We start from the raw sequence: 12,326 nt of genomic DNA, 5'->3' as shown, positions 1-12,326 counted from the left end.
GTATTTACTGAGCACTTACTTCGTGGATGTGTGATGGCAGAGTGGAGAGTCCCTGCCCTGTTGGACTCTACAGTCAAGCTCTCCAACCCCACCTGGCCTGCCCCTACTTTTGCCACAGTATTTATCTCCTCCACTCACCACCCCGCCCCCAACCCACTGCACCCAATCCTGGCTCCACGTTGATCCTGCTTTCCTTCAGCTTGCCCCAGCTGTTGAATGTGGGTTCTGAAACTAGCTTGCCTGGGTTCAAAATCTGGCTCTGCTGCTTACTAGCTGTGTGACCTTGGGAAAGTTACTTCCCTCTCCGAGCCTCAGTTTCCTCGTATTTACAACGAAGATGGCAATAGAAGCTTCCTTTCAGGCTCTAGAAAGCATGAAATGAGGTGGCACGTAGAGCTTGGAACAGTGTGTGGCACCCTACAGGCCTCAGTGTGTGGCACCCTACAGCCCTACAGGCTGAGTATTACTGTTAAGTCGCACTGTGCCCTCAGGGGTCTTGTTATTGTCCACATTTTGCAGGTGAGGCAGCTGAGGCCCAAGGGGAAACCAAAGACCCGTAAAGCTCCCCCGGGAGAGTTTCCAGCCTCTGGATAAAGGAGAGCAAAATTGCTTTTGCAAAGTAGAAAACCTTGAACAATTTTTGGATGAGAAAATGACTTGCTTTGCCAGCGTTTGTTTAAAGACTGTGGTGGAGAATTCATTAAGTAGCTGTATTTTTTACAATGAAATTAAACCATGTGGGAACACAGCAAGGGATAATGATTCGCTTGTGATTCTGAAGACAGGGTTTTCATATCAGCCCCGTGGGCAAATGATGGGGAAAGCTGGTATGCCACAGTGATGCACGGGTGGTGCAACCAGGCCACTCAGCAGAAGCAGCGAAAGGGTCCTTCCTTCCTGGACCGGGGCTCATGCCATCTTGCCTCTGCCGGGGTTGCCCTTGTGAAAGAGCCATTGCCTATGTTTCTCAAAGCTGGAGCTTCAGAAGCGGGACTGATTGTATTTGTCAACACGGGAGAAAGCTCAGAGAGGGGAAGTGACTTTCCCCAGGTCGCACAGCTAGTAAACAGTGGAGCCAGATGTTGAACCCAGGCAAGCTGCCCTCAGAGCCCACATTCAACAGGTTGGGCAAGCTGAAGGGGGAGCAGGGTCAGTGTGGAGCCAGGACTGGGTGGGCGGGATGGGTGAAGGAGGTAAATATTGTTGTAAAACGGGGCAGGCCAGGCGGCGTTGAAGAGCTTGACTGGAAATTCTAGCTGCCCATCTGGCCCAACTCACAAGGGCGCCTCTCCGCTATATCACCTCCTGGCACTGCCTCGAGCCTCAGTCAAGCTCTTTCCTGACCCAGAGCCTTTTTACATCCTGTTCCCTCTGTCTAGGTTACCCACCCTCTTCTCCTCACGTTCTTCCTGGCCTATTCCTCATCTCAGCTGAAATGCCATCTCTTCAGAAAAGCCTTCTCCGACCAGCCACCTGATTCCTCCCTCACACTGCAGGTCTGTCCCAAGCTCTTAAGCCATAGCATAATTACAGGTGCATTTCCCAGCAGCTTCTCCCCTAGTCTGTTGTCTCAGTGAGAACAGGAACCATCTTAGGGTTGGTCGCTGTGGCAGAGTTCCAGGCTCGAAAGGGGGATTTAGTGAATATTTGTGAATGAATGAATGAGCAAATGAATTAAAAGTCAAAATTCAAATTCCAGCATATATGCTGCTTTTGGAATATCACGCCTGTTAAGGCTTCAAGATTTAAAGTCTTTCCCTGCAAGACACACGGCTTCCTGAGTCCTGCCACCCACTGCCCTTACTGCCCCCAAGGAAAATATTCCCATGCCAGTCACAGCAGCACCTTCCTCCTGGTGACGCAAAAGTGACGGCCTGTGTGACTTCAAAATGTGATTTGTGGCTCCTTGAGGTCCTGGAGACCGTGCAGCTGTATAGCCATGGAGGCCCGTTCCCATGTGAACCTGTCCCTCCCTCTCCCCTTCCTGGGGACTCAGTAGAGACAAGAGCTCAGGCTGGTGGGGAGCGAGCTCTGGGCTTGGAGTCCGACAGCCTGAGCTCAGTCTTCAGCATTGCGCCTGGGCGTCTGTGCCATCATGAGGAGGCCCTGGGTCTCTCCTAGCCTCAGCTTACCCACCTGTAGATGTGGCACGATTACCCCATGAGGCACCAGGAATTGCTATGAGGTAGCCAGTGTAGTGGTTAAGAGGGTGGGCTTTGCAGTCCAACTCCCTGGGTTCAAATCCCAGCTCTGCCATTTAGGAGCTGAGTGAACTTAGGGAAGCTAACTGACCTCTCTAAGCCTCAGTTTCCTCACCAATTGAATAAGTAGAATAGTAGCTCCTCCCCATTTAGGTTGCTGGAATAAAGAATTGAGTTAATTAGTTCCTGGCACATAGTAAGTGTTCCTTTAAATAAGCTGTAATCATCAGTCTTGAGTAAGCCTAGGCTGCCTTTGTGAAGTGTTGTGTCTGAGCTGCTAGGCAATAGCACCTGGGGCTGTGCTGTCTCGTTCAGCAGCTGCAAGGCAGCTGTGGCTCATGAGCACCTTGAAATGTGCCTGGTGTGAAGTGTGTATTGCAAAATAAACACTGTCTTTTAAAGACTTAGTATTTAAACATGTATAATATCTCCTGAATGATTTTTTTGTATTGATTACATGTTGAAACAAAAATAATTTCGATATCTTAAGTTAAAATAGATTATTAAAATAATTCCACCTATTTCTCTTAACATTGCAAAACAATGGCTGCTAGAGTGCTTGTCTACAAAACAGAGACAGTAACAGCAACAAGGGACTCCTGCTGCTTCTAACATCTGTATTTTCTCCTGGGTTAAGGCAGGCTGGCTACAGGTCCCATTGGGGAAAACATTTTGTTCCCATGAGCTCATCACAACAGGCACTATATGCGCTGCATGTGTCTTTGTTATTAGTATCACTACTTAAACGTTGTTACTAGTATCACTACTTAAACATTCCCACAGGCATATGGGGATAAATTGTCAAATCAGATCAGGATCTGCCCACATGTTGCCAAACACAATCAGTGTAGAGTGACCAAGACGGGTGAGCAACCTGAGCTTTTTCTCCTTTGCCTGAAAACTGGGCAATCCCTTGATGCCTCCCTCTGAGGTTTACAAGATAGAAGAGAGTCTGATGAAGGAATTCAGTTTATTCATTCAATAAATATTCATTATCCACCTGCTGTATGGAGGACACTGTTCTAGACATTAAAGACACAGCAGAGAGCAAGACAGGTAAAGAGCAGTCTCATTCTCAGAGCTCATATTCTAGAAGGGAGATAGGCCAGGAAATGCAGATCGTGACAACTGCTATGAAGAGAAGAAAACAGGGTGGTGGTTTGCATTGTGGAATACTACACAGCAGTGAAAAAGAATGAACTATTGCTGTGTACACTCATGTGGGTGAATCACACAGAGAATATTGAGTGAATAAAAGCAGACACAAAAGAGAATATTCTGTATGATTCCATTGATCTGAAGTTCAAGAACTTGCAAAACTAACTTGTAGGAATATAGGTCAAAATAATGGTTACTTTTGAGGAAGAGGTTTGATTAGGAGGAGTCAAAGGAGCCGGTAGGTGCTGGGAATATTCATATCTTGATCTAGGGTAGTAGTTGCACCGGTATATGGTTAGGGAAAATGCCTTAAGCTGTACTCTTGAGATTTGTGTACAGCTCCAGGCATGTGTGCTATATTCATTATCTATTGCAGTGTAACAAAATACCACAAAACTTAGCAGCTTAAAACATAAGCATTATTATCTCCCATAGTCACGGTGGGTCAGGAATCTGGTACTGACTTCATTGGGTGGTTCTGGCTCGGTATCTGTCATGAAATAGCAATCAAGACCCCGGCCAGAGCTGCAGTCATCTGAAGAATTCCAGAGGCTGGAAGCTCTCTGCCTGCACAATCGCTCATCACATTTGTCTAGGAATTTAGTGCTGGTTATTGATGGGAGGACTCAGTTTCTTCCTCTGTGGACCTGTCCATGGGGCTGGTTAACTGTCCTCTTGAAATGTCAGCTAGCTTCCCCAGAGCAAGAGATTCAAGAGACAGCAAGCAAGAAGGAAGTGACAACGCTTTTTGTGACCTAGTTTCAGAAGTCACACACCATCACTTTCACCATATTCTATTTGTTAAAAGCAAATCACTAAGTCCGGGCCACACTCAAGGGGAGGGGAATTAAGCTCCACCCCTTCAAGGGAGTAGGATCAAAGAATTTCCACACACATTTTTAAACTACCACACGTTATACCTCAATTTTAAAACAATGTTATTTCTTATTCCAAAAACCAAAAGGGTGGTGGGATAGAAAATAATGGGTTTTAGAAAGCATTTTCACTGAGGCTTTAGAGGAGGTGGCATTTCAGCTGAACTCTGAGAAAAGAGCCGTGTGAAGATGAGGGAAAAGCACTGAAGCCAGAGGGCAAAGCAAGTGCAAGCACTATGCCTCAGCAGTGAGTCATCGAAGCTTCACAAAGAAGACCGAGAGGGCCAGAAACTCATGAGCAAAGGAAAGGAGGAGTAGTTGAAGTTGGCAAGGTAGGGAGCGGCCACTGAGGCCACAGAAAGAAGTTTGGATTTTATTCTGAAGGTGACTAGAAGCCATTTGAGGAGTTTTCTCCTCTGATGAATATGCTGGACAACATGCTCTGGCTGCTGTGGATTGACCGCGTAGTACTCGAGCAGGAATAGAAATAAGGGATCACTTCGGAGGCCCTCACCGTAAGAGAGGTGATGGCAGCTTGGTGGACAAGTCCCTGGCTCTGCCTCTGGGGTCCCACATCACCAGATTCTTCCAGGGTTCCATTATCAAGCAGGCCTCCCCCAGGACACACACCGAACACACACTCCCATCAAAAGCAATAGAGAGATGCACAGTTGTCTTTGCTGATGGCAAGAGGAGAAGGCTCTTTTTGCCCTGAGGAGGATCAGCTCTGACCATCAACCGGAGCTTTGTGTTGTCCAACAGGGCCCTGCTTTGGTGAGACAGCCTGGCCTAGGCTATTTTTACACATCTCGTGGGGCCTGCATGCTGGTCTTTCCAGATAAGATGCCTTCCTTTCAAACAAAGAGTGTTTTAATCCTGGAGAAGTACTTGGTGGTTGCCACTGGCGTTTGATTTTAGTGTGACAAAATGAAACGACTTGGGTTCTCTCCAGAGACAGAACCAGCCGGAAGCAGTGAGGAGGATGCCTGTTTCACATGGGGGCCATCCTGTTTCAGGCTGGGGCCGGGGCAGGGAATGGAGGCTCCTCAGATAAAAGAAGACATTGAGCAGTCTTCCTTCTCAGGCCATGTGCATTCCTCTCTGGATGTACCAATTGTACTTGGTTTCGGCTTTGAACTTTCTAGGAAGAGAGGCAACAGAACATAGTTTAAATGACTCATCAGAATCCAAATACATTCTAACTTTTGAGGAAGAAAACCTTTTCAAATAGAATACTTAGAAACATTTGAGGGCTGCAGTTTGGATATGGATTTCTAAGTGAGTTATTGGCAATTTGCAAAGTCCTAAATCCTGGTCTTCTGTTCCTTTCCAACAAATCTCTGGATTCTTTCATTTTTGCAGGGGATAGATCTCATGCATTCATTTCTTGGCGGCATGTTAAAGCTGCAAAGACTGATTTAGTACCCATTTGATTCCAAACTAGAAACGTATCCCAGGATTTGGGGCCCATAAATATTGAGCATACTAACTTTGTTGTCGTGGTTGTTGTTGTTGAGACAGGGTCTCACTCTGTCACCCAGGCTGAAGTGCAGTGGCATGATCCCAGCTCACTGCAACCTCCCCCTCCCAGTTCAAGCAATTCTCCAACCTCAGCCTCCCCAGTAGCTGGGACTACAGGTGCGCTTCACCAGGCCTGGCTAATTTTTGTACTTTTTTGTAGAGACAGATTTCACCATGTGGGCCAGGCTGGTCTCGAGTTCCTGACTGCAGATGATCCATCCGCCTTGGCCTCCCAAAGTGCTAACTTTGATTGTCACTTGATAACTAACTCCCTGCATAGGCAGTATTTTCTAATGTTTCTCCAGGTAGTTGAAGGAACATCAGGCTGGGGACTGGAAGACCTGTATTGTAGGCTCTAGCACCATTGCTTGTGTGATCTTGGGCACCACACTACTTCCTAGGGCTTTCAGGGGAAATGTGAGGCTTTATGCCCAATGACTTCTGGGTTTTCTTACTGCTCTGACATTGGGAATGGCTTCATACCCCATCAGTTACCAAGATGAAGTGAAACAGGTCAACCAGTTGGGAACCCAGTGGAAATGGCTGGGCTAGCTCAGAAAGGCCCCTGGGCAAGTATCTGGGAGGTGAAAATAACCACCCATCCAATGAAGAGAGATCATGCTAGTGTTTTGAGAACTACTCACATTAACGATCAATTGCTAATTCACTATGCCACTTGATCATATAGTAGGAACATTAAGAAGTTTGAGGGCATGTCCTGATTTACATATCTCTACCACCCCTCCCAATATAAAATGAAGTTTCTGTTTCCAGTCCACAAGCTCTGCACCCCTCTACACCATGTAGGCCACCGCGAATAGTTATGCAGTTATGTGCTGCACAAAAGTGCCCAGTAAGGCTGATATCGAAATCAGTACTGGGCTAAAGGTTATCTAAACTTAGAGAGGTGTCTAGGTTGAGTATTGGCATGGAGAGAGAATGAGGCGGCTATGGAGCAATGGTTAAAAGCACAGGTTCTAGAAAAAGCCGAAATCAAATCATTCTACTAGCTTATGTGACCTAGCATGAGCTATTCAGATTTGTTTCCCCAGCTAATAATAACAACTCATGTGTTGATAGGAGAAATAATATACTGGTGTTTAGTATGGTACCTGGTAGGTGATCAATAAAACATTAGCTATTACTGTATGTTAGGGATGAAAAGTGCTTACTCATTCAGTTTTCCTCTCGGAGTTTTAACCAATAAGACACTGAAGTCAGACTTTTAAAAATATATACCAACAGAGGCGCTGCTGCACCCTCACTCTGTAGGATGTCCTGGTGCCTTCCTCCATATCCATGCTGGAGTCCTTTGTGTAGGGAGAAGGCTGGCTCCTAGGTCACTGCCTTCTTGGAGATTTAGAGAACCCAAAAGCATGTGACCATTGCAGTGCAACTGTCCCATCATGGTTCATGTGGGCCAGTGGGTTTGAGGCTTTTGTGGATCCACCACCAGTCAGATAGGACTGTCTTCCCCATGGGAAGTGTCCTGGTCCCAAACCCCCAGTGTTTCCCTGACAAGATGAGAGATTTGACAGAAGTTTTTGTTTTAGGAGACCTGATGGGGATATGGGCAGGATGGAGAGGGCTTTACTACCCCTCCTAGGTAGAGGTCCTGTGTCTTCCTCAGAGGCCACTCCTCTCTGCACATGGCCATGTAACAGGAATAATGCAGGCCTTTCTGATCACATCTGTCCTCCTGTAGGTTGACACTGAGGTGGACAATTCACAGGACTATACCCAGTCAAATTAAGTGCCATTATCTGGCAAAAACTCTCAACTTCTTCAACCTACTGAGTTACTCACTTTTGTCCAGGTGGGATTTACTTCTCTCTGTGCATCAAGCAGCTCTGAAACTTTTTCAGAGGGAAAAGTCAAGTATTGAAACCTAGTCAGCAGAGACCCTTTATTGTTGGTGCAGAAATGTGGTTCTGGGTGGGGAAGTGCTCTGGAACGCACAGAGCTCTTTACCAGCATTTAGGCTTAATAGGGCAGTGGAAACATGAACCAGGATTGAGTATCTACAGAAGCAAGGCATTTTTAGTTTGTTTTGCTCTGAGTGAGGCCTAGAGGCACAGGGCAGTGAGCAGGAGCCTCCTTAGTAACTGGCGCACCAGGGGGCCAACAGGGTTATGTGTCAAGCATACACTGGGTGGGATTAGGAGACTCTGGCAGAGTGACTCAGGCTTTTTGCCTGTAGAAATCCTGCCTACACTTTAGGATTCGGTTGAAATGCCACCTCTTTATGGATCTGCCCTTGATTTCCTCTTGGCTATTTCTGAGCTTTCCTTTTTCTGAACTCCCTAGTGCCTTGTTGGTTTCACTCATGTCCCTTGTATTGCAGCTGTCTCTGTAACCACGTGATCAGAGGCATCATGGGAGAGAGAGCCTAACTTGGGTTTGAGTCAGATTCAGTTACATGTTAACTATGTAACATTGGGCACATCACCTAACCTTTCTGAGCCTTAAGTCCTTCATTTGTAAAATAAGAATAACATTCACTTTACCAAGCTGTTTGAAAGATTGAATGTAGAGTATGTACAAAACTTGATCTATACTATGCATTTAATAAATTGTCATTTATTGTAGACTGTAAGCTCTTAAAAAATAGAATCTTATTCATCTTTTTTTTTTTAATCTCCAGCGCCTGGCACAGTGCCTGGGACATAATTAGGTATTCAGTAAATGTTTATTTCAGTCAAATAATGAATTACTTTTAAAAAGATATTTCTCAAAATTTATTGTGTCCTGTTTAGTGTTTCCTGAAAAACTTTAGCCCCTGGGTTTTGACTTCTGTAGTCTCTTAATGAAAGAGCTAAAGAAGACATTCAACATGTGAAAGGGGGACAGACTGCCCCATGTGATGTAAGAGCTCCTTGGAAATCTTCATGTTATTTCCTGCTTACATCTGATTGATGATTTCAGGACAGGATGGCTTAGAACATCCATCAATTTTTTTTCCTTCCAGATTCTTAGAATTTGCACCAGGTATACCCCAGAACAAGACACCATGACTTTCTCAGACGGCCTTACCCTAAATCGAACTCAGATGCACAATGCTGGATTTGGTCCTCTGACTGACCTTGTGTTCACCTTTGCCAACCAGCTCCTGCCTTTGGAAATGGATGACACAGAAACAGGCCTTCTCAGTGCCATCTGCTTAATCTGTGGAGGTACCAACTATGCAGAAAAGCCTCATGAAATTCCACGAAGAACAGTTTATACTTGTAATTTGTGAAAAATTCCTCATTTCCCTTTTGGAGTTGTTTTACATGGGAAAAGATGTGAATAAAGCCAGGCATACATGCCTGGTTTCATTGTATTTTTCCATGTTGTTACAAATTAACTAATGGTATTTGGGATCCTTCTGCTCAGAAAGAAATCCCAAAAAGCTGTTACTCCAATTGCCACAGATTTTGTTTTTTTCTTAAAGGCAGGATCACACTATTGTAAAATGAATTGTATGGGGACATTTGAATGATGACAAGGGACTTGTATGTGCTGTTTGTTATCTAGTGGGTAGGCATATACAAGTATTTGGCTGGACCCTCCCACCAACCCTTGCAGGACTGGGATAAAATTTAGCTTTCTTCTTTGTAGTGACCCCTACTGGCCTATAGGAGGCTGAATCGTAAGTGGTTAAAAAGTAATGGTTTTAATTAAGGAGCAGATTTACTTTGTGCTAAAATAACCATCCTGCTCAAGATTTGTTTTAATTCAGTTCGGTAGTGACACCTTCTGGTCACAGGAGGTAATTCTTTCCCTGGGACAAAAAGCAACCAGCCATCAAAATGTTTATACTACCAAGGGGGGCGATTTTTTTTTTTTCCCCCAAGTATCACTGCTTAAAGCAACTGCGTAAGTCTGCAAATTTGTGTATGTAATTGAATTACCAAATTAATGAACTCATAACAGTAGGAATAAGGAAACAAGGAAGAGGGGAAAAGGGCATAAATCCTGATTTTAATACTTTATTCCTGGTATCTAGACCGCCAGGACCTTGAGGAACCGACAAAAGTAGATAAGCTACAAGAACCATTGCTGGAAGCACTAAAAATTTATATCAGAAAAAGACGACCCAGCAAGCCTCACATGTTTCCAAAGATCTTAATGAAAATCACAGATCTCCGTAGCATCAGTGCTAAAGGTATGTCTTTGTGCTCTCAGTACTGTAGTCACACAGTGGACTTGAGGGCCTTACCAGGTTGTGTCGCTTTATTCAGTTCAGGATGTTTAATGGCTGCTTTTAAAGTCTTGGAACTCATTTCTCATTGAAATCAAAAGGAAATAGTATCCCTCCCCACTCCAAAAAAAAAAAAAAAAAAAAAAAACACCTCAAATCTTACCCTATTCAATTATCTTAATGATTGAGAGCTTTAAAATTCATGACTGATTAGAAAAACATTGTTTTCAAGAGAATGTACTATAACAGGCTAATTTTCTAGGTTCATACATTTAATTCCAGCTTTCTACACGTCTGGTTTATGTAACCTTGACTCCAGTTTTTCTTGAATATCCAAACCTTTGTTAAGTTTCTCAATCAATCACTTTAGCCATTGCTCTTTTGTATATAGGCAGATTTTCTTCTGCACACTTCTAAGCAAAGGAATTCTTGCCTTCCTAAGAGGTATATTCTTTGCCTAGTGATTTTCTGTTTATGTAGCAACTCAAGCAATTAATAGAGGTGCCTAGATCCCTATCACAGTTGAGTGTTTAACAGTAAGGTTTTTCTATGTAGAGACAACTCAGCAGCTATCCCTGGTACCAAATGGGCTATTGTCATTCTCCTTTCCCCATCAGACTACTTACTCTGTCTCTGAAGATGTTTGCTAGCCAAGGAATAAACTTTGTATTTCAGAAAGTGCTTAAAAGCACAGGGAACTTGTTTGACAAGCAGTCTTAACTAACTCTTGAGCTCCTTCTAAGAGGTCTCCTCGATGAGCATTCTGAATTCTTCCTTGCATGGAATTAAGAGTAGAAGTAAACAGCAGATACCAGTGTGGTTGTGAATACGTTATCTTTGATTTTTAAAAATGAGGCTGTTTAACTTAATACTATCATTCTGTATAGATGACTACACTAGTGATATCTAATAGAATTTACTGCAATTACAGAAATAATGTATACTGTCCAGTTCAGTAGCCACTAGACACAAGAGGTTCTCGAGCACTTGAAGTGTGGCTTATGCAACTGAGGCAGTTTTTCTCATTTTATTTAACAAATTTAAATTTAGCTACCTAGTGGGTATTGTACTGGACAGAGTGCTGCTAAATCAAGTTGTTAATAGTCACTGCACATTGTGAACTCCTCTGTTTGTGGGTAACTGGCATCAATCTGTCTTTTTCAAGATACACTTCTTTCATCAGGAACTTCTCTTTGTAAATTGTTATGTCCTGAAACTGACTAAGACATCATGTTTAAACGTCACCATATCTCTGCTGCTTTTCCACAAAGAAGTAAAAATGTTTTAATGGTGTAAAATAAGGATAGCCTCTGGGAGGCATTGTTTGCATAATTTTCTGTTATCAAAAGGAGCAATCGTATCAGTTATTGCTTGCATAAAAGACAAATGAAGTTCTAGCAGAGCATAAAAAGACCCTCTCTATCAATCAACATACTGTGAGTCTGAGCTGGTTGAGAACCCAATCTAACTTTGCAATAAACTAACATGATTTTTGGTGGATGCAATTCCCATTCCAAATACATTTATCTTTGTATTTATGAGTGTGATAGTGATCGATGGATCCTTTTCAACAAAAAGCCACCTGATAGCTACATTTCATAATTCCTAAGCAAGAATCTTAGGAAACACCTCCGTTAAAATATATGAAAATTGGTCCCTGGTTATCTGTCATAGCTTAACTCCTTATCTTAACCAGATTTCCATTATCTCTTTTGAAAAGGTGCAGAGCGTGTAATTACCTTGAAAATGGAAATTCCTGGATCAATGCCACCTCTCATTCAAGAAATGCTGGAGAATTCTGAAGGACATGAACCCTTGACCCCAAGTTCAAGTGGGAACACAGCAGAGCACAGTCCTAGCATCTCACCCAGCTCAGTGGAAAACAGTGGGGTCAGTCAGTCACCACTCGTGCAATAAGACATTTTCTAGCTACTTCAAACATTCCCCAGTACCTTCAGTTCCAGGATTTAAAATGCAAGAAAAAACATTTTTACTGCTGCTTAGTTTTTGGACTGAAAATATATTAAAACTCAAGAAGGACCAAGAAGTTTTCATATGTATCTATATATATATATATACTCCTCACTGTGTAACTTACCTAGAAATACAAAAACTTTTCCAATTCTAAAAAAAATCAGCCATTTCATGCAACCAGAAACTAGTTAAAAGCTTCTATTTTCCTCTTTGAACACTCAAGATTGCATGGCAAAGACCCAGTCAAAATGATTTACCCCTGGTTAAGTTTCTGAAGACTTTGTACATACAGAAGTATGGCTCTGTTCTTTCTATACTGTATGTTTGGTGCTTTCCTTTTGTCTTGTATATTCAAAATAACCATGACACCAAGGTTATGAAATAGACTACTGTACATGTCTACCTAGGTTCAAA

The 12,326-nt window shown here is 43.3% G+C and overlaps 1 protein-coding gene across 7 annotated transcripts in view; it reads left to right on the top strand.

The window, feature by feature from the left end:
* The window catches only part of RARB (retinoic acid receptor beta), a 779,733-nt gene extending 767,422 nt beyond the window's left edge, over positions 1-12,311 (top strand). For 4 of the 7 annotated variants that reach the window (XM_054552498.2, XM_054552499.2, XM_063722161.1 and 1 more), the window contains 3 exons: positions 8,724-8,982; positions 9,744-9,902; positions 11,659-12,311. In XM_054552498.2, the coding sequence (XP_054408473.1) occupies positions 8,724-8,982; positions 9,744-9,902; positions 11,659-11,855 (615 nt within the window). In that variant the 3' untranslated portion in view covers positions 11,856-12,311. The remainder of the gene's footprint in view (positions 1-8,723; positions 8,983-9,743; positions 9,903-11,658) is intronic. The other 3 variants (XM_024244251.3, XM_054552500.2, XM_002814000.6) reach the window with 1 other exon arrangement.
* Positions 12,312-12,326: the final 15 nt, after the last annotated feature.

The sequence above is a fragment of the Pongo abelii genome, chromosome 2 (genome assembly GCF_028885655.2).
Source record: "Pongo abelii isolate AG06213 chromosome 2, NHGRI_mPonAbe1-v2.0_pri, whole genome shotgun sequence".
Classification (NCBI taxonomy): Eukaryota; Metazoa; Chordata; class Mammalia; order Primates; family Hominidae; genus Pongo; species Pongo abelii.
Note: the sequence above shows the minus strand (reverse complement) of the source record. Positions and strands in the feature narration are given on the sequence as shown.